This window comes from Scyliorhinus torazame, chromosome 9 (assembly GCF_047496885.1).
Source record: "Scyliorhinus torazame isolate Kashiwa2021f chromosome 9, sScyTor2.1, whole genome shotgun sequence".
Lineage (NCBI taxonomy): Eukaryota > Metazoa > Chordata > Chondrichthyes > Carcharhiniformes > Scyliorhinidae > Scyliorhinus > Scyliorhinus torazame.
This window is the reverse complement of record NC_092715.1, coordinates 227,427,133-227,450,279: the sequence shown is the minus strand read 5'-3', so window position 1 is coordinate 227,450,279 and position 23,147 is coordinate 227,427,133. Positions and strand designations below refer to the sequence as shown.

The 23,147-nt window shown below is 45.5% G+C and overlaps 1 protein-coding gene across 2 annotated transcripts in view; it reads right to left on the bottom strand.

Annotated features, from left to right (window-relative positions):
* LOC140429754 (SH2 domain-containing adapter protein B-like) overlaps window positions 1-21,789 on the bottom strand; it is a 199,443-nt gene extending 177,654 nt beyond the window's left edge. For both annotated transcript variants that reach the window (XM_072517127.1, XM_072517128.1), the window contains exon 1: window positions 21,134-21,789. In XM_072517127.1, coding sequence (XP_072373228.1) covers window positions 21,134-21,601 — 468 coding nt within the window. In that variant the 5' untranslated portion in view covers window positions 21,602-21,789. The remainder of the gene's footprint in view (window positions 1-21,133) is intronic.
* Window positions 21,790-23,147: the final 1,358 nt, after the last annotated feature.

Below are 23,147 nucleotides of genomic sequence, written 5' to 3'. Positions count from 1 at the left end.
GCATCAGGGTGTGATTGGGATGCTAGGCAATGACTTCCACATGCTACATGGCCCGCCCACCCACGGGAGTTCACTTGGTATGTGTGAAGTGCTCACTTAACCACGATTACCAATTCCCTAACAGCAATAGCGTTCAGCCCCGCAGCTCGAGGCCTCAGCAGTTGGCGGGGGTTATGGGTGATTGATGGGGCAGATGGGCAGAGACCAGGGTTGCCCTGGACAGGGTGCACATGATCCAGGGGTTGGCATGGTGGAGCTGTGAGCGGTCACTAGCTGGTGCCCCCCTCAGCACCTCCCACGGCGGCCCACCTGTGTGGAGGGACCCCATCCACAGCCAAGCTTTCCCCACTTCCGCTGAGCACTAGGGTGGCAAGCCCACTGCCCCTGGGCTCTTTCCCTGTGAGCTGCACACGTCCTCGGCTTCCCACAGAAGTCCTTCCACCAGGTTTATGTTTTTCAAAAGGAGTTTGAATCGCCGCCAGCATGGCCACTTGCTGGGGAGGCTGCTGATTGACAGGAAACTGTCGGATAACGGGTGGCTCTCTTTAATTGTATGGGAATGGGGCTTAATTGGTGATAACTGGCTTCTCGCCACACTACGACGAGATCTCGAATTCGCCTACGGGAGCGGGCCGGTTGCATCACAAACTGTTGCGCAGATCTTGTTTTTGACCTCTCCCGTTATTCACCGGTCTCATTTTGCTTGAGAGAGGGCACAATGAGGCCGGAAGGTCATACAAAGAACAAAGAAATGTACAGCACAGGAACAGGCCCTTCGGCCCTCCAAGCCCGTGCCGACCATGCTGCCCGACTTAACTACAATCTTCTAGCCCATTAAATCAGTGATTTAAATCTGCCCATTAAATCAGTGTCTCTTCACCGCTAAACTTTTCCCCTTGCACCTTAAACCTATGTCCCCTAGTAATTTACTCTTCCATCCTAGGAAAAGGCTCCCGACTATCCACTTGGTCTCTGCCCCTCATAATTTTGTAAACTTCTGTTAGGTCATCCCTCAACCTCCGTAGTTCCAATGAGAAGAAACTGAGTTTATCCAACTCCTCATAGCTAATGCCCTCCGTACCAGGCAACATCCTGGTAAACCTGTCCTGTACCCTGAATTGAACACTGTATTCCAAGTGTAGCCTAACTATCGTTCTATATAGCTGCAGCATGACTTGCCAACTTTTATACTCTATGCCCCATCTGATGAAGGCAAGCATGCCCTCTGCATTCTTATCTACCTTCTCCACCTGCGCTGCCACTTTGTGACCTGTGAACCAGTGCACCCAGATCCCTCCGCCTGTCAATACTTTCAAGGGTTCTGCCATTTATCGTATATTTCCCACCGGTCATTGATCTTCCAAAATGCATTACCTCACATTATCCAAGATTTTAAAGTCATAATTATGTATGGACTACAGTAACATTTCGTGGAGATCCATTATTAAATTCTAATGCAATTCAGGACAGCACCACCTCAAGCCACACCAGATGTGTACAAAAATAGGGGCAATATCACACAGCGGGCAAGCTGAATAGTCCTTTTCCTCAGTGCGTGAATTCGGCCATTTGAAGAAAATAAATGCTGTGAACTTTTGTAAAAATTCTCAGGCTGGCTCATTCATTTGCATCCAAGAAGGTGGGGCTGTGAGAAGAAAGAGACTGGACGAACAAACATGCACACACCTGTGAAAATAATGGGCGTGTACGTCATTTATACAGTAGCTGCATACAGAGTAGAGGGCAGCTTAATTTACAGGAGGAAATTTACATCTGATATTTTGACAGAAACCGAGCTCTAACAAGCTAATTATTTACACTTCCAGCTGACACTTGATACCTGCGACCAGCCCAACTGAGCCAAGTAAAGCAAAATGAAATATCTGAACTGTTCTGAACATTTAAAAGCTGAAGAGCCATAAAGCCACATGTTTTAAATATAGCTTACCAGTAAGGTAACTGACATCCTCATCAAGAAAGAAATGTGATCTGTATGTCATAGAAAAGCTACAGCACAGGAGGAAGCCATTCGGCCAATCTTGTCCACAAGGACACCCGTGAGTGCCCTTTCTAATCCCACTTTCCTGCACCCGGTCCGTAGCACTGTATCTGACAGCACTGGTGCAGATTCAGGTACTCCTTAAAAAAAAGAGTCACTGCCTCCACTAGCAACTCAGACAGCGAATTCCAGACTCGCACTATCCTCTGCGTAAAAAGGTTCTTCTTCATGTCCGCTCTACACCTTCTGCCACTTATCTTGAATCCAAGTCCCTGGTTCTAGAATTCTCCACCAAGGGAAACAATTTTGTTCTGTTCACTATCTCTTCCTCTCATAGCTTTATACGCCTCAATTAAGTCTCCCCTCATCCTTCTTTGTTCCAAGGAAAATCAACCTATCCAATCTCTCCTCGTAGCTACACATTTCTAGCCCTGCCAACATTCTTGTAAACCTGCTCTGCACTCTCTCCAGAGCAATTATGTCCTTCCTGTAATATGGTGACCAGAGCTGCACACTATTCCAGTTGTGGCCTCACCAGTGTTTTGTACAATTCCAACATTATATCCTCACTTTCATATTCTAGATCGCTGCGAATTGAGGAGAACATTCTTGACAACCTTGTCTTCTTAAACTGCTGACATTACGGGCCGGCGTACTTGTAAGCCAAGATCTCTCACTTCATCTACCCCTCAGTACATTCCCATTTATGGTGTTCTCCCTATAACTGTTTGACTTCCCTAAGCGCATGACCTCACACTTCTCGGTGTTAAATTCCACCTGCCACTTAACCAACCACCCACTCCACTAACCCATCGATATCATTTTGGAGAATATAGCTATCCTCTGCACTGTCCACCACTTGGTCAATCTTTGTCTCATCTGCATATTTCCCAATTGTGCTCTCCATGGGGAGAGCTGGTTTACTGGGGCTGGTTTAGCACACTAGGCTAAATTGCTGGCTTTTAAAGCAGACCAAGGCAGGACAGCAGCACGGTTCAATTCCCGTACCAGCCTCCCCGAACAGGCGCCGGAATGCGGCAACTAGGGGCTTTTCACAGTAACTTAATTTGAAGCCTACTTGTGAAAATAAGCGATTTTCAGTTCATTTCATGTTCACGTGCAAATTGTTAATATATAACACAAACAGTAAGGGTCTTGGGAACCGAGCCTTGGGAACACCACTTGAAACAGCTTTCCAATTGCAAGGGCAGTCATCGACTATTACCCTTGGTTTCCGGTATCAAGCCAAAATTATGGGTTAAGGAAAATCCCAAGGCTTTTTACACGTACATAAAAAGCAAGAGGGTAGCCAGAGAAAAGGTTGGCCCACTGAAGGACAGGCAAGGAAATCTATGTGTGGAGCCAGAGGAAATGGGGCAGGTACTAAATGAATACTTTTCATCAGTGTTCACCAAAGAGAAGGAACTGGTAGATCATGCGCACGATTCTCCGCTCCCGCGCCGGTTGGGAGAATCGCCTGGAGCGCCATTTTCCCACGCGACGCCGGTCCAACGGCCTCACGCGATTCACCCGAGCAGCGAGAATGGCCCAGTCATGTTCTGCGCGGCGCAGGCCAGAGAATCGCCCAAGACACCCAAAATGGCGATTCTCCGCTATTCTCCGGCCCGGATGGGCAGAGCGGCCTGCCCAATACGACTGGTTCCCACCGGCGCCTTCCACACCTGGTCGCTGCCGGCGGGAACAGCGCAGGAACGCTGGGGGGGGGGGGGGTATTCCTGCACTGGGGGGGGGGGGGGACGCGCCTCAAATGGGGCTGGCCCGCGATCGGTGCCCACCGATCGGCGGGCCGGCCTCTCTGAAGGAGGACCTCCTTTCCTCCGCGTCCCGCAAGATCCATCAGACATCTTCTTGCGGGGTGGCCTCGGGGAGGATGGCAACCACGCATGCGCGGGTAACGCCAGTTACGCGGCGCCGCTTTTACGCGGCGCCATTGCCCGGCGCGCGCTGACGACGCTGCTTTCGCGACACGCGCGCGCCCCCAAAATTCCTCGCAGCCCCGCTCCTAGCCCATTTTCGGGCCTTGAATCCATCGCGACCGCTTTGTGCTGTCGTGACACTCGACGGCGTTCACGACTGCATAGGCACTTAGTCGCAGGAGCGGAGAATCACGCCCGTTGAGTCTGGAGAAGGATGTGTAGATTGCCTGGGACACATTTAGATCCAAAAAGATGAGGTGTTGGGAGTCTTGAAAGATATTACGGTAGATAAGTCTCCAGGGCCTGATGGGATCTGCCCCAGAATACTGATGGAGGCTAGAGAGAAAATTGCTGAGGGCCTGACAGAAATCTTTGGATCCTCACTGTCTTCAGGGGATGTCCCAGAGGACTGGAGAATAGCCAATGTTGTTCCTTTGTTTAAGAAGGGTAGCAAGGATAATCCCGGGAACTACAGGCCAGTGAGCCTTACGTCAGTGGTAGGGAAACTACTGGAGAGATTTCTTTGAGACAGGATCTACTCCCATTTAGAAGCAAATGGAAGTATTAGCGAGAGGCAGCACAGTTGTGTGAAGGGGAGGTCGTGTCTCACTAACTTGATAGAGTTTTTTGAAGAGGTCACAAAGATGATTGATGCAGGTAGGGCAGTAGATGTTGTCTATATGGACTTCAGTAAGGCCTTTGACAAGGTCCCTCATGGCAGACTGGTACAAAAGGTGAAGTCACATGGGATCAGGGGCGAGCTGGCAAGATGGATTCAGAACTGGCTAGATCATAGAAGGCAGAGAGTAGCAATGGAAGGGTGATTTTCTAATTGGAGGGCTGTGACTAGTGGTGTTCCGCAGGGATCAGTGCTGGTACCTTTGCTGCTCGTAGTATATATAAATGATTGAGGAAAATATAACTGGTATGATTAGTAAGTTTGCAGACGACACACAGGTTGGTGGAATTGCGGATAGCGATGAGGACTGTCAGAGGATACAGCAGGATTTAGATTGTTTGGAGACTTGGGCGGAGAGGTGGCAGATGGAGTATAATCCGGACAAATGTGAGGTTATGCATTTTGGAAGGTCTAATGCAGATAGGGAATATACAGTGAATGGTAGAACCCTCAAGAGTCTTGACAGTCAGAGAGATAAGGTGTACAGGTCCACAGGTCACTGAAAGTGGCAACACAGGTGGAGAAGGTAGTCAAGAAGGCATACAGCATGCTTGCCTTCATTGGCCAGGCATTGAATATAAGAATTGGCAAGCCATGTTGCAGCTGTATAGAACCTTAGTTAGGCCACACTTGGAGTATAGTGTTCAATTCTGGTCGCCACAGTACCAGAAGGATGTGAAGGCTTTAGAGAGGGTGCAGAAGAGATTTACCAGGATGTTGCCTGGTATGGAGCGCATTAGCTATGAGGAGCGGTTGAATAAACTCGGTTTGTTCTCACTGGAACGACGGAGGTTGAGGGGCGACCTGAAAGAGGTCTACAATGTTATGAGGGGCATAGGCAGAGTGGATAGTCAGAGGCTTTTGCCCAGGGTAGAGGGGTCAATTACTAGGGGGCGTAGGTTTAAGGTGCGAGGGGCCAGGTTTAGAGGAGTTTTAAAAAAAATAAAACACAGAGGGTGCCTGGAACTCGCTGCCGGAGGAGGTAGTAGAAGCAGGGACGATGGTGACATTTAAGGGGCATCTTGATAAATACATGAATAGGATGGGAATAGAGGGATATGTATCCCGGAAGTGTAGAAGATTTTAGTTTAGATGGACAGCATGGTCGGCACAGGCTTGGAGGGCCAAAGGGCCTGTTCCTGTGCTTTTCTTTGTTGTTCGGTTTTATCCAATTGGCCATATTGCCCTGTATCTCATGGGCTTTCACTTTTTTGACCAACCTGCCATGTGGTACATTGTCAAACACCTTGCGAAAATGCATGTACACACCTTCATCAACCCTTCTCGTCACTTCCTCAAAGAATTCAATGAAATTAGAGACAAGACCTTCCTTTAACAAATCCATGCTGACTATCCTTGACTGGTCCATGGCTTTCTCAGTGACAGTTAATTCCACCTCTCAGGATTGATTCTACTAATTTGCCCACATGATACACTCTGTGCCCAACTATCTGCAAGGGATTGAAAACTCTAATACAACAGTTCTGCTGTCCCCATATATTTACAACCCTAATCCTCAACCTGTTCGCCTACATTTCCCTCTCTGATTATGTTGCAACTGATTCCTCACCATCTCATTCTTTACTCATCTTTCAAATTCCTCTCTGAGTTCTAACCTAGACTCCACCTCAATATCTGTGGCAACACGATGGTTAGCATTGCTGCGTCAGAGTGCCAGGGATCTGTATTTTTCTATGCTTACATTTAAATGTTAAAAAATATATTTTGCGGTGACTTAATTTTGTCTTGCTGGGAATATAATGTGTAGATCTGCTGATGAATGGGAAATTGTCATTGAGGGAAGTTAACCGGGAAGCATTCACTATTATCAAAATTCAACTTATACCCAGAAAAGGAGCCAAAACGCCCAAGTAGCTTTATTATCTCGTCAATAGTGGATACTGGGTCCTTAATACAAAGAAGCAGGTCATCTGCATACAAGGACACCCGATGTTCCAACCCTCCCCAACTTATCCCACTCCATAGAGCTTAGAAGGTGTAATAACTAGTGGGGAAATAGAGAACAAAAATAAGAGAACATCATCACCCTCCAGCTGAGAAAAAAAAGTGACAGTGTGAGAAGAGAGGATGTTGTACCTAAATGCATGCAGTACATGGAACAAGCATACGGAGCTTGTTGCGCACATTGAAATTGGCCGGTACGATGTGGGCATCACAGAGAAGTGGCTGCAAAGCGATCAGGGCTGGGATCTAAATATCCAAGGATATGTACCCAATAGAAAGAACAGGCAGATGGGCAAATGTGGCGGGGTTGCATTGTTAGTAAGGGCTGAAGTTAAATCAATAGCAAGGAGCAATATAGGATCAGAAGGCATAAAATCTCTGTGGGTAGAGTTGAGGAATTGCAAAGGTAAAAAGACCCTGATGGGAATTATGTAAAGGCCCCCTAACAGAAGTCAGGATGTGGGACAGAAAATAAATCAGGAGATAGAAAAGGCATGTAAAAAAAGGAAATAACACAATAATCATGGGGGACTTCAATATGCAGGTGAACTGGGAAAATCAGGTTATAGTGGATCCCAAGAAAAGGAATTTGTGGAATGTCTAAGAGATGGTTTTCTGGAACAGCTTGTGACAGAGCCTACGAGGGAAACAGGCAATTCTGGATTTGGTTAAGTGTAATGAGTCAGGCTTGATTAGGGAACTTAAGGTGAAGAAACCCTTAGGGAGCAGTGACCACAATATGATAAACATTTACCCTGCAGTTTGAGGGGGAGAATCTGCAATCAGATGGAACGGTATTACAATTAAATAAGGGTAACTACAAAGACATGAGGGATTTGCTGGCCAGAGTTGGTTGGAAAGGGAGCCCAGCAGGGAAAACAGTGGAACAGCAATGGCAGGGGTTTTGCGGGAGGCACAACAAAAATTCATCCCAAGGAGGAGGAAACATGCTAAGGAGAGTACAAGGCATCCATGGCTGATAGGGGAAGCCAAGGGCAGCACAAAAAGCAAAAGTAAAAGTATAAAAAAGTGGCGAGGATTAGTGCGAAGCTAGAGGATTGGGAAGCCTTTAAAAGTGAGCAGAGGACAATTTAAAAAGCAATAAGGGGGGGGGGGAGATGAAATACGAGTGCAAGCTACCTAGTAATATAACAGAAGAAAATAGGAAGAGTTTTTTTTTTCAATATATAAAAAGGTGAGAGGGGCAAAAATAGATATTGGACCGCTGGAAAATGTGGCTGGAGAAGTAAGAATAGAAAACAAAGAAATGGCAGAGGAACTGAACAGTTACTTTGCATCAGTCTTCACGGTGGAAGACACTAGTGGAAGCCAGACATCCAGGAAAATCAGGGGGCAGAGGAGAGTGTAGTGGCCATCACGGAGGAGAAGATTCTGGGGAAACTGAAAGGTCTGAAGGTGGGTAAATCACCTGCACCAGATGGACCACATCCCAGGGTTCTAAGAGAGATAGCTGAGGAGATCGTGGAGGCATTGGTGGTGACCTTTCAGGAATCACTGGAGGCAGGGAGGGTCCCAAGGGACTGGAAAGTGGCTAATGTAACACCACTGTTTAAGAATGGACAGAGGCAGAAGATAGAAAATTATAGGCCAGTGATAGAAATCTACTTTTCTTATAAGTAATAAAAGTTTAAAAGGAAGAAATGATTCAGTGACAGTATATTATTAAAAATCATATATTAGCCATATATATGACAGCAAAAAAGGCTGAGCGCATGGGAAAAGGTCAGATAAGGAAGTCAGTTTGAAAGCCGACTATCCACATTGCAGAATAAACTCACTGGGCAAACATCCCAGTTCTAGAAAACATGGGGGGATAACAGGTGGTTTGATCACACCATATTATGGAAACATGTAGAAATTCTCCCAGGCCACATTATAATTTGTCTGTCAAATTTGAAGAGATAATTATTTTAAACCAACCACAGTCAGAAAGGGGACAGAACCTAGAAGATTATGATTCCCTTATGAGGCCGGGAGAGAACTTTTTCTCTCCGAATTCATTTTTAACCTAACCTTTGAAAAGTATTCTTACTTTGCTTTGCAAACAGCTATTTTTTTGTTTCATTTTTGTATTGTGCATTTTGATCTGAAGAAATTACCACGAACGTATTTTGAATTCAACTCAACCATCTGTATTTGCGTTGGACAAACAACTTTCTAGATTCTGTATTCGCATAAAATTTGACTTGATCAGTAGACTTTAAAACTGACACAAATAAAGCTATACTTGACTTCAACCAAGAAGCTTAGTCTCGAGTTCTGTCGACTAATAGATAGTGCGGTGACACATAAATATATTAACAAAGTACAGATCCATCAACCGGTTAGCCTGACTTTGGTCATTGGTAAGATTTTAGAGTCCATTATTAAAGATGATATCGCAGAGAACTTGGAAGCGCATGATAAAATAGGACTGAGACAGCACGGCTTCGCCAAGGGGAGCTCATGTCTGACAAATCTGTAAGAGTTCTTTGGGGAGGTAACAAGGAAGTTAGGCAAAGGAGAACCAGTGGATGTGATGTATTTAGATTTCCAGTAGGCCTTTGACAAGGGGCCGCACAGGAGACAGTTAAGTAAGTAAAGAGCCCATGGTGTTCAGGATAAGATCCTGGCTTGGATAGGCTGACTGGCAGAAGCCAGAGTGGGGAGAAAGGGGTCTTTTTCAGGTTGGCAGCCGGTGACGAGTGGTGTGCCTCAGAGTCCATAACTTTTCACAATATACATTAATAATCTGGAAGGAGGAACTGAAGGCACTGTTGCTCAGTCTGCAGGTGATTCAATGATCTGTAGAGGGAGGGGTAGTATTGAGGAAGCAAGCGGGCTTCAGAAGGATTTGGACAAGCTAGGAGAGTGGGCAATGAAGTGGCAAATGAAATACAATGTCGAAAAGTGTGAGGTTATGCACTTTGAAAGGAGGAATTTAGGTATTGACTATTTTCCGACTAGTTTGCCGATGATACAAAGATCTGTAGAGGAACAGGTTGTATTGAGGAAGCAGGGGGCTGCAGAACAACAACCTTTTTTGTCACAAGTAGGCTTACATTGTCACTGCAATGAAGTTCGGCTACACAGAGGGAGAATTCAGAATGTCCAAATTACCTAACAACTCATCTTTCGGGACTTGTGGGAGGAAACAGGAGCACCCGGGGGTAATGTGCAGACTCCACACAGACAGTGACCCAGGGAATCGAATCCGGGTCCCTGGAGCTGTGAAGCAACAGTGCTACCAACTGTGCTACCGTGCTGCCCCTAATGACTTGGACAGGCTAGGAGGTTGGGCAAAGAAGTGGCAGATGGAATACAATGTGGAAAAGTGTGAGGTTATGAACTTTGGAAGGAGGAATGGAGGCATAGACTATTTTCTGAATGGGGAAATGCTTAGGAAATCAGAAGCACAAAGGGACTCGTTAGTCCTTGTTCAAGATTCACTTGAGGTTAAGGGTTGGGTTCAGTCTGCAGTTCGGAAGGCAAACGCAATGTTCACATTCATGTCGAGAGGGCGAGAATACAAGACCAGGGATGTACTTCGGAGGCTGTACAAGGTTCTGGTGAGACCCCATTTGGAGTATTGCGAGCAGTTTTGGGCCCCGTATCTAAGGAAGGATGGCCTTGGAAAGGGTAGAGAGGAGGCTCACAAGAATGATCCCTGGAATGTAAAGCTTGTCGTATGAGGAATGGTTGAGGTCTCTGGGTCTGTATTTATTGGAGTTCAGAAGGATGAGAGGGGTATCTTATTGAAACTTACAGGATACTGTGAGGCCTGGATAGAATGGACGTGGGAGGATGTTGCCACTTGTGGGAAAAACTAGAACCAGAGGACACAATATCAGAATAAAGGGACGATCCTTTAAAACAGAGATGAGGAGGAACTTCTTGAACCAGAGGATGGTGAATCTGTGGAACTCTTTGCCGCAGGAGGGTGTGGAGGACAAATCACTGACTAACTTTAAGACAGAGATAGATAGGTTCTTCTTTTTTTTTTTAAATATAAATGTATTTTATTGCAAACATGTATCAAAACAGGTTACAGTGAACAAACACCCTGGGAAACATGCAGCTCTAGGGAGCTCTTTTCTGTAACCTTGGGCAGGAGCGGCCTTGAATGTGACCACTTACTCCATGGTCCACACTGGAAGTAGGTTCTTGATTATTAGGGGGATCAGGGGTTATGGGGAGAAGGCAGGAGAATGGCGATGAGAAAAATATCAGCCAGGGTTGAATGGGGCAGCAGACTCGATGGGCTGAGTGGCCTAATTCTGCTCCTATGTCTTACTGCACTTAAAAGAAGACCTCAGTGCTATGGTGCGTGGTTCTATTGCCAAAGTAAACAGGAGCAGAGACAATGGACATTCTTGCCTTGTGCCCCAATTCAGCAGAAAGTAGCCAGAATTAAAAGCATTTGTGCGAACGCTGGCAGTGGGGCTCTATAAAGTAAACAAATCCAGGATATAAACTTTTGTCCAAATCCAAAGCTTTATAACATAATAATCTTTATTATCACAAGTAGGTTTACATTAACTCTGCAATGAAGTTACTAAGAAAAGCCCTTAGTCGCCACATTCTGGTGCCTGTTCGGGGACACGGAGGGAGAATTCAGAATATCGAAATTACCCAACAGCACATCTTTCGGGACTTGTGGGAGGAAACCCACGCAGACACAGGGAGACCGTGCAGACTCTGCACAGACAGTGACCCAAGCCGGGAATCGAACTTGGGACCCTGGCACTGTGAAGCAACAGTGCTAACCTCCCAAAAATCTCAAGTGATATTTTCACTTCACTCTATCAAACGCCTTTATCATCTCTGATTCAGGCACCAAAAAGAGGGGGAAAGGACAATATTTAAATGGACGTATGTTGGCCGACAATTTACATTCTTTGCACAAAGAGGATTCTCCTGAATTCCCTATTAAATGTAACTGTCAATTACATATTTTGGCTCCTGGTTTTGGATTTCTACACAAGGGATACATATTCTCTGTGGCCAATCGTATCAAACTGCTATATAGAGCTGATTCAGCCTTTCCTGCAAAATAAGACTTCTCTGTAGCATTAGTTATTATTACCCATATTGTTAAAATATTTCCAAGATCTTTGCTGTTAAGATTTCACAGCTTGGATTCTCAGATCATCTTCCCAGTTATTCAATAACTTGAACATTTTGAAAGCAGCACATTGAGAACCAATTTAATGAAAGATATGCTCTGTAAAAAAAATTAAAATATTTCACGATTTCCCTGAACCATTTTACAACTAATTAATTATTTTCCAAGTCTCACCCCAACATAACTACCAATTTGCATGCAACAAACGTTTTTAAAAAGCAACAAGTTGGAAAGGGGCAGGGGATTCTTTTCATCAACTGGAAAATCGTTTTATGACCGTATGCTGAAGTATGAGCCTTGACGTCGCAGGAGGGGGCCAGTGTTCAGGCAGGTGGTTTGAAGTGTGTCTACTTCAATGCCAGGAGTATACGAAACAATGTAGGGGAACTGGCAGCATGGGTTGGTACCTGGGACTTCGATGTTGTGGCCATTTCGGAGACATGGATAGAGCAGGGACAGGAATGGATGTTGCAGGTTCCGGGGTTTAGGTGTTTTCATAAGCTCAGAGAAGGAGGCAAAAGAGGGGGAGGTGTGGCGCTGCTAGTCAAGAGCAGTATTACGGTGGCGGAGAGGATGCTAGATGGGGACTCTTCTGCCGAGGTAGTATGGGCTGAAGTTAGAAACAGGAAAGGAGAGGTCACCCTGTTGGGAGTTTTCTATAGGCCTCCAAATAGTTCTAGGGATGTAGAGGAAAGGATGGCGAAGATGATTCTGGATGAGAGCGAAAGTAACAGGGTAGTTATTATGGGAGACTTTAACTTTCCAAATATTGACTGGAAAAGATATAGTTCGAGTACATTAGATGGGTCGTTTTTTGTACAGTGTGTGCAGGAGGGTTTCCTGAAACAATATGTTGACAGGCCAACAAGAGGCGAGGCCACGTTGGATTTGGTTTTGGGTAATGAACCAGGCCAGGTGTTGGATTTGGAGGTAGGAGAGCACTTTGGGGACAGTGACCACAATTCGGTGACGTTTACGTTAATGATGGAAAGGGATAAGTATACACCACAGGGCAAGAGTTATAGCTGGGGGAAGGGCAATTATGATGCCATTAGACGTGACTTGGGGGGGGGGGGGGGGAATAAGGTGGAGAAGTAGGCTGCAAGTGGGGCTTGTTCAAGGATCAGCTACTGCGTGTTCTTGATAAGTATGTACCAGTCAGACAGGGAGGAAGGCGTCGAGCGAGGGAACCGTGGTTTACCAAGAAAGTGGAATCTCTTGTTAAGAGGAAGAAGGAGGCCTATGTGAAGATGAGGTGTGAAGTTTCAGTTGGGGCGATGGATAGTTACAAGGTAGCGAGGCAGGATCTAAAGAGAGAGCTAAGACGAGCAAGGAGGGGACATGAGAAGTATTTGGCAGGAAGGATCAAGGAAAACCCAAAAGCTTTCTATAGGTATGTCAGGAATAAGCGAATGACTAGGGAAAGAGTAGGACCAGTCAAGGACAGGGATGGGAAATTGTGTGTGGAGTCTGAAGAGATAGGCGAGATACTAAATGAATATTTTTCGTCAGTATTCACTCAGGAAAAAGATAATGTTGTGGAGGAGAATGCTGAGCCCCAGGCTAATAGAATAGATGGCATTGAGGTACGTAGGGAAGAGGTGTTGGCAATTCTGGACAGGCTGAAATTAGATAAGTCCCCGGGACCTGATGGGATTTATCCTAGGATTCTCTGGGAGGCCAGGGAAGAGATTGCTGGACCTTTGGCTTTGATTTTTGTCATCATTGGCTACAGGAATAGTGCCAGAGGACTGGAGGACAGCAAATGTGGTCCCTTTGTTCAAAAAGGGGAGCAGAGACAACCCCGGCAACTATAGACCGGTGAGCCTCACGTCTGTAGTGGGTAAAGTCTTGGAGGGGATTATAAGAGACAAGATTTATAATCATCTAGATAGGAATAATATGATCAGGGATAGTCAGCATGGCTTTGTGAAGGGTAGGTCATGCCTCACAAACCTTATTGAGTTCTTTGAGAAGGTGACTGAACAGGTAGACGAGGGTAGAGCAGTTGATGTGGTGTATATGGATTTCAGCAAAGCGTTTGATAAGGTTCCCCACGGTAGGCTATTGCAGAAAATACGGAGGCTGGGGATTGAGGGTGATTTAGAGATGTGGATCAGAAATTGGCTAGCTGAAAGAAGACAGAGGGTGGTGGTTGATGGGAAATGTTCAGAATGGAGTACAGTCACAAGTGGAGTACCACAAGGATCTGTTCTGGGGCCGTTGCGGTTTGTCATTTTTATCAATGACCTAGAGGAAGGCGCAGAAGGGTGGGTGAGTAAATTTGCAGACGATACTAAAGTCGGTGGTGTTGTCGATAGTGTGGAAGGATGAAGCAGGTTACAGAGGGATATAGATAAGCTGCAGAGCTGGGCTGAGAGGTGGCAAATGGAGTTTAATGTAGAGAAGTGTGAGGTGATTCACTTTGGAAGGAATAACAGGAATGCGGAATATTTGGCTAATGGTAAAGTTCTTGAAAGTGAGGATGAGCAGAGGGATCTAGGTGTCCATGTACATAGATCCCTGAAAGTTGCCACCCAGGTTGATAGGGTTGTGAAGGAGGCCTATGGAGTGTTGGCCTTTATTGGTAGAGGGATTGAGTTCCGGAGTCAGGAGGTCATGTTGCAGCTGTACAGAACTCTGGTACGGCCGCATTCGGAGTATTGCGTACAGTTCTGGTCACCGCATTATAGGAAGGACGTGGAGGCTTTGGAGCGGGTGCAGAGGAGATTTACCAGGATGTTGCCTGGTATGGAGGGAAAATCTTATGAGGAAAGGCTGATGGACTTGAGGTTGTTTTCGTTGGAGAGAAGAAGGTTAAGAGGAGACTTAATAGAGGCATACAAATTGATCAGGGGGTTAGATAGGGTGGACAGTGAGAGCCTTCTCCCGCGGATGGAAATGGCTGGCACGAGGGGACATAACTTTAAACTGAGGGGTAATAGATATAGGACAGAGGTCAGAGGTAGGTTCTTTACGCAAAGAGTAGTGAGGCAGTGGAATGCCCTACCTGCTACAGTAGTGAACTCGCCAACATTGAGGGCATTTAAAAGTTTATTGGATAAACATATGGATGATAATGGCATAGTGTAGGTTAGATGGCTTTTGTTTCGGTGCAACATCGTGGGCCGAAGAGCCTGTACTGCGCTGTATTGTTCTAAGTTCTATGTAATGTGCTCAATGAAGTAAAACATTTGACAGTCAAATAATATCAATGTGAAATAATAAATCTGATGTGAATGCATTTTTGAAAGCAAAATTAAATCATCATGCATGAAACAGATTTTTCTGTAGCAGGTGTAGCCATCTGGGATGGCCACATCCGGATTACAAAATGGACACTTGCAAAGAATGCAGGGAAAATTGGACAATACTGAGAAACAAGCAGGTGCAAGGTCTGTCTGTTGATTAGAGCCTTGGCTCTCAGACAGGACAGAAACTGCTAAGCCAACTACATACTAATGAGCCATCTCCAGGGACAAAAGGGAAACATTTAGATAAACAATGTTAAGGCAGACACCCGGGGCCAGAGGAGACTCCAACAAAGCAAACCAACGGCCACCTAGGACACGCCCAGCAACCAGGGAACCCGCCCCTCTATTGGAGGAAGATCGATAAGAATGATTGGGAAAGGCCCAATTAATTGAGGCCAAGTTCAAGGCCCGCCCAAAAGCACGCAAAGTCCTTTTAGGTATAAAAAGTATTCCCCAAGAGAGAATCTTTCTTCTTTGGCCTTGGCTCTCTGCGAAGAGAGACCAGCCTAGCAGCTACGCCAGACCAAGTAAGTTCCAAGTCAACACACGCTACGAGATAGACACTCCTAGTTGCTATCCTGTAAACAGCTCAACCCAGCAGCCTCAGAACCGAGCAACGGCCTTTGTTCCTCTGACTGAGTGGGCACCCGAAGCTAAGTATAGGCTTTAGGAATAGTGATAGCTTAGTTTGTAGAGTTTATGCATGAGTAGATTTGATTGTGTGTAAATAAATGAGCATTGCTTTTGAACTTACTAACTGGTGTATCGAGTCGGTGATCAGTATTCATTTCTGAACCTTGTGGCGGTGTCGAAAGATACCTGACGACTCTTGAGCAAACGTAATTAAACAGAGTCAAATTAAGAGACAAAACTAAAGAGAGCAACATTTACTGCCGACATCTGATGGGACTCGATTGAGAATTGGCCTAACCACTCCAAGAGAACCCAAAATTTGAATTGAGAATCCAATTGGAAACAGAAAAACCACAAGCGCAAGAACAGTACTGATCAAGCTTCTGAGATTCGGAAGTGTGTTAATGCATGCGTACTAACAGGGATACAAGGTAAACCTGAGAGATTTTGTTGCGTAAAACTGTCAGGAGTTTTGTAGGCCAGAAATTAGCGGAGGCCGTACCAGTGTTTTTGCATGAGTAGATTTGATTGCATGTCAATAAATGAGTATTGCTTTTGAATTTACTATCTGGTGTCTCAAGCCTATGATGAGTATTCGGTTCTGAACCTTGTGGCAGTGGTGAAAGTTACCTGGCGACTCTGGAGCAAACATAATTAAACAGAGCCAAATTAAGAGACAACACCAAAGAGAGCAACACAGGGCAGCTTATCAGTAGCTTATCATGAGTTGACCTCTTCAGGTCAAGAATTTTGGAATATTTTTCCCCAATTAGTCCCGAAACTGAAAGCTAACAACACCTCAGTGGAGGAAACAAGGAATTTAGATGAATGAAGAGGCAACCACCAGGGGATCTCCTTAACCAGTGATTTGAGGATTTGGACTGTGGTAGATGGCAAGTTATAGTGACATTTAAATGTCAAATCAGTTACAGAAAGAATGAGGGGAAAAAAAAAAAAAAAAAAAAAAAATCACATTTTGAAGGAGAACAGCAAGAAAAAAAATGTAATTTACAGATTTAAAATTTCCCAAAATAATTCACAACACTGGAAAAGTGAATATGCCTCTCTCCTAAAGTTATTCTAATATTTGTAGAAAAATAAAGAGTAATTGACATTAGCCCATTATAATGAGCAAATTCTGGCTCATGACTAATTTTGTGGAAGGACAGGCATACATCTGCTGAGTAATCAACAAGCTATGAAAGACATAAGCCTCAATCTTTTAAAAACTGTTTTTTTGAGAGAAACATTCAGTAAATGGCAGAACCCTTAAGAGTATTGACAGGCAGAGGGATCTGGGTGTTCAGGTCCACAGATCACTGAAAGTGGCAATGCAGAAGAAGGTAGTCAAGAAGGCATATGGCATGCATACCTTCATCGGCCAGGGCAGCAAGTATAAAAATTGGCAAACTATGCTGCAGCTCTATAGAACCTTAACTCGGCTACACTTGGATATAGTGTTCAATTCTGGTCGCCACACTATCAGAAGGATGTGGCGGCTTTGGAGAGGGTACAAAAGAGGTTTTACCAGAATGTTGCCTGTTATGGAGACATTAGCTATGAGGACAGGTTGGAGAAAATCAGTTTGATCTCACTGGAACAACGGAGGTTGAGACCAACCGGATAGAAATCTACAAAATTATGACGGGCATAGACAAATTTGATAGTCAGAAATTTGCCAGGATGGAAGAGTCAATTGCCAAAGGACATCGGTTTAAGGTGTGAGGTGCAAAGTTTAGAAGAGATGCACAAGGGAAGTTTGTTTTACACAGGATAGTGGGTGCCTGGAACTCGCTGCTGGAGGTGGTGGTGGAAGCAGGTATGATCGTGACAGGGGTGTCTAAACAAATACATGAATATGGAGGAAATAGAGGGATACAGATCCCGGAAGTGAAGAAGGCTTTAGGTTAGACGATCAGCACAGATTTGGAGGGCATGTTCCTTTGCTGTACTTTTCTTTATTCTTTATCCAGCCAGACTAGTGTGTTAAGTAAAATAAGGCTAAGTCAATAAGCCTCAAGGCCTAAAGATGATGCCCAAGTCATTCAACACAGTGCCACACAACAGACTTGTGAGAAAAGTTATAGTTCATGGAATAAAAGGGACATGAGCAACACAGATACAAAATTGGACAGAAAATAATGGTCAACTGATATTTTGGGGGTTGGAGAAAAACTTGGGAGTTCCCAACAGGGTAAAATTCTTAATGAGGTGTAGGAGCAGAGGGATCTGGATGTATATCTGCATAGGTCATTGAAGGTAGAAGGACAGATAAAAAGAGCAGTTAATAAAGCATTCAGGATCGTAGGCTTTGTTAATAGGGGAATGGAGGACTAGAACAAAGAGGTTATGCTGAATTTATTCAAATTGGACCTCAGATGGAGTATTGTAGAAACATAGAATTATCGAGTCTGCACCGGTTCTTGGAAGGAGCACCCTCCACAAGCTCACTCCTCCACCCTATCCCCATAACCCAGTAACCCTACCCAACACTGAAGGGCAATTTTGGACACCAAGGGCAATTTAGCATGGCCAATCCACCTAACCTGCACACCTTTGGACTGTGGGAAGAAACCGGAGCACCCGGAGGAAACCCATGCACACACGCGGAGAACGTACAGACTCCGCAGACAGTGGCCCAAGCCGGGAATCGAACCTGGGACCCTGGAGCTGGGGAGCAATTGTGCTAACCTTCTATGCTACCGTGCTGCCCATGTGCATGAAGGATGTGAACACAGAGAAAGTGCAAAAGACTTCCAAGAATAGTTACCGGGATGAAAAACCTCTGTTATGAGGATAGAATGGAGCAGTTGGGACTGTTCTCCTTGGAGAAAAAGCGGCTAGGAGGAGATTTGATAAAGGTGTTCAAAATCATGAAGGGGCTGGACAGATAGGGAGAAACTGTTCCTGTTGTTAAAAGGGCACAGATTAATGCGATTTGCAAAGGAAGCAAATATGATCTGAGAAAAAGATTTTCACACAGTGAGTGGTTCGAGTCTGGAATGCGCTGCCTGCCTGGTCAGTGTGGTGGAGATAGGTTCAATCAATCGAGGCATTCAATCCAGGCATTCAAGAGGGCAGCAGATGATTATCTAAATACAAACCATGTGCAAGAGTACGGGGAAAAGGAGGAGGATGGCACTAAGACATAATGCTCATTTGACACAATGAGCTAAATGTCACCGGTTACTTCTACACCATAACAATTCTATGATTTTTCAGCCTGACGCTACACATTCCTACCAGGTTTCACCAGTCTTTTGAGTTGGCCGAAGCTCCAATTACAACAAACTTGCTTTGAATTTTAAAGTTATGTTGCAATGAAGTCAATGATGTGACAGGATTTGACCAACATTAAGTTGGGTTGCCTACATGGTCTAGAATGTACTAACTGGAGCATTATGGGAAGAGACCCTTGCAAAAGTACAATTCCTTTTCTGAGGATTCCTGATGAGCCAGGAGGAGCACAGCTGCTACCAGCAGACCCTACAAGGTCTCTTCACGACCCTCCCAGTCTGGTCTCTCTATGCACTAGAATTGGTGCCAAAGCCTTTGTCCAGTGCTAGAATCGTGCCATGGACTATTCCTTGGAAACGCCAGAGTCCTAAGAATCCTGAATCAATGACCCCAATGTCAGTCCAATTGGTTTTGGGTGGAATAAGTGTTGGAATATTCAAATAAGGCGCAGTCATGATCCAGAGCTCCCTGTGGAATTCCCCTCCAGCATCCCTGTCCATCTCAATTTTTTTCCCCAAAATAAAATGAGGGCAATGGTGTGAATGCAATCAGAAGGAGGTTACAAAAACATTTACCTTCACGATTGCCAGGAACTTTGTTTTCCATCTTATCGGATGGCACAAAGTGAAACTGGCGCATAGGTTTTTATCCTCTCACAGGGTGTGGGCATCACTGGCTGGGCTAGCATTTCTATTACCCATCCCCAATTGTCCTTGAAACGAGGATGGTGAGCTGCCTTCCTGAACTGCTGCAGTCCAAATTGTAAAGAAGGGTTCCGTTGCTGTTCACAGGGATTCCCGGCTTGAGTCACTGTCTTTGCGGAGTCTGCACATTCTCCCACATGTCTGCATGGGTTTCCTCCGGGTGCTCCAGTTTCCTCCCATAAGTCCCAAAAGACGTGCTGTTTGGTAATTTGGACATTCTGAATTCTCCGGCTGTGTACCCGAACAGGTGGTGGAATGTGGCAGCTAGGGGCTTTTCACTAACTTCATTGCAGTGTTAATGCAAGCCTAATTGTGACAATAATAAAGATTATGATGATGTCACACAACCATTAACAGTAGAACCATCACGGTGCATTTAGCTAAAACATATTTGCTGTAAAAAAAAACAACTTTAAGGAAAGAAAGTTCTCTGGAATTACTAGCACCCTTGATGCTTTAGATTGCCATCAAGAAAGACAGCCTTTTCTGGCTAAAATGTTAAGGCAACAGCATAGTTCGCTTAAGAAAATAAATTGCATATGTTGTGTACAGGATTTTCCTCCCACACTGCGTGGTGAGCAAAATCGTAGCGTTCACAAGAGCAACGCGTTACTTGTAGCACTCCATGGGCTTGTCACTCGCTCACACTCATGTTACTGGATGTGCTCTTGGCTGTCCTGACTCAGGCTCCTTTGCTTCGCCACCCCGCCCCACCCAGAGCCTTCAGTTTCGGTCCCACATTCAAATATTCTGCCAACAACCACTCCACATTGTTGCGTCCTCATCGGAACTCTGGTCACCACCCCCAGAACTTGCTAACTGCTGCTGACTATAAAATGTGATTTTTGCCTCTTAAGTACTTTGGGAAATTTTGACAATTCAAGGTCTTGGTGTCATTCATTAAAATAAAAAATGTAACATGATCACTGCCGTTGGATTCTTCAAACAACAAATATGGTTCCCAGTTCATCCAAAATTCTTCAGCGTGACAACCAAAACTAAACCATTCTTGCTGCGAAAAATCTGCTCCGCTATTCAGGCGAACGTTAACAAAATCTTGATCAGTCACACACAACTCCCTAACTTGAGCAGGCAATTCTGAACCTCAATAATTATATTACCGCGGGAAGCCTCTGTTGTACATTACTTATACTCAATGCACTTATGTAAATCACCAAGTAATATCAGGAACACATGGAAACATTGCGTAGGAGGGGAGGGGATTGGCACAAAGGTCGCTCACACCTGCCAAATAAAATATCAGCTTAAAAATATGATTCATCGTTTCTTAAAGGATTTACAGTAAGTCACCCCATTGCTGTGTCAAAGTCGCAGTAAATGAAGTAGTAAGTCTTACAACACCAGGTTAAAGTCCAGGTTTGTTTCAAATCACTAGCTTTCGAAGCACTGCTCCTTCCTCAGGTGAAGCTAGTGATTCGAAACAAACCTGGACTGTCACCTGGGGCAGTAAATGGAGTCACAGTTATTGTTAATTCTCATTTTCTAATTACTTCAGAATTTGGACGCGTACTGGCATGAAGGATTAAACTAATCTCAGTTTTCAGCAAGCCGCATATTAAACTGTTAAATATTTGCTTACGATGTCATTCTTTAAGCTCGTCTCATCCGATGTGTGCAGTTTCTTGGAGTTGGTGCTCGGGCTCCAGGTGATGCTCTTATCTGCAACAGGGGTGCTATCCACTTTGATGAGCCTATGTTTTGGCGATGTGTACCTGGCAGTGGGAGAGGAGCCCGCTTTCCTCTCACTGTGGCTCCTGTACAAGAGCGGGTTCGCTTGCGTAATGATACGCTTCTCGGAGCTTTTGTCCTCTTCTGCCTGCTCCCTGCACAGGTCTCTCAGCCTGCGGAGGCTGGAGCCCGGCCCATTGTTGTAAGGGTCTTCAAAGTCCTTTTCTTTTTGCAGCCGATAGGATCTCATTAAATCGCTCTCCTGATAGGCCGACGCGTTGCTGTGTTTCTTCTTGCTGTAGTCCGGTTTGGGCGGCTGAGGGGGATTTTTTGTCTTGTGATTTCCAAAATTAAAGTACTCCCTCAGCCACTTCGCCATCTTTTAAAGTCACCGGTTACTTTCGCCGTGCCTCTCGATCCTGTAACCAGCCCTGACGGCGCTGTCCTGCCAGCCCGGGCCTTTCACTCACTCATTCACAACTTTGCCTCTGCACCTACTCACTCTGACTTTTCCTCACGTGCGCCCTCCATCGGCCCACTCTCCTTGCTTTCTCACTGCTTTATTTTCCCTCTGCACCCAGATGACCCAATTCTCTCATTTCCTGTCTTCACCTTGTGCCAGACGTTCAGCCAATCAGCGTCAAGGCTGCCTGGTTCAGGCCTCACGCAATCTCCCATGTTCGGTAGGGCAATTTTAACTCGCAGAAACGGAGATATGGTAAGTATCGGCCCAATAATAATCTGCTACCTTGTTTCCAAACGTGCTTGGAAGTGTACGTTAATAATACTGCGAGGCAGAAATGTTAATGATGGAATCATATTGGACTATTCTGTCTGAACGATTTTGGAACAATTTCTTCTATTTCAAGGTAAACTTTACGAAGTCTTACAACACCAGGTTAAAGTCCAACAGGTTTGTTTCAATGTCTTTCTAGCTTTCGGAGCGCTGCTCCTTCCTCAGGTGAGGAATTCCATTCCATTCACCTGAGGAAGGAGCATCGCTCCGAAAGCTAGTGACATCGAAACAAACCTGTTGGACTTTAACCTGGTGTTGTAAGACTTCGTACTGTGCTCACCCCAGTCCAACGCCGGCATCTCCACATCAAGGTAAACTTTGGCCTGGAATACAGGTGCCCTCTCCTTCCCTTGACTCTGCTCCGTTAGCTGATGTCAGACGGGAGACGCGACTTTGCACATTTCTGCTTCAGCCGGGAGCGGGAAATCAAATTTAGGAACAGCAGGAGTGGACCATTCGGCCCCTGGAGTTTGCCATTTCATAAGATCATGGATGATCCAGCCCCTAGTGGCGCCTAGTGGCGCCCCTGGTGTTGCTTGCTTCTCCCGGTCGGTTTTCGCCGTTGTGCGTTTGCCTCTGCTTCGGCCGTTTGCCGTTTCTTCCTCCTGTACTTTCTTACTCTCTGTTGTGTTTGCTATGGTCGTTGTTGTTTCCTGTGCTCTCCTTCCAGTTGTGTTCCCTCGTCTCTCTCCCCCCCCCCCCCCCAATCATTGTTCTTTGCCTCCTTTACTTCTTTCTCCCCTCCCCCTCTCCCTCCCTGCAGTTCACATTTCTTTTAGTTTAGTTACCTCCCTGCACTGCCCCCCCCCCTTCAGGTCTTTCCCTCCTCTTTTCTCATGTTTTGGCTACTTACCCCTGGCTCTTGGCTACTTGATTCTTCTTCAGCCTGTTTGTTGGCTGCAAACAGATCCCAGAACAGTTGGGTGAATGGCTCCACCTTTCTGTAGAAACCATTGTCCGACCCTCGGGTGGCAAATGAGATTTTCTCCATTTGGAGAGATTCTGAGAGGTTGGGCAGCCAGTCTGTAGCTTTGGGTGGTGCTGCTGACCGCCAGCCAGGCAGAATTCTACAGCAGGCGATTAGGGAGGCAAAGCCAAGGGCGTCCGCCCTCTTCACCGTGAATAAATC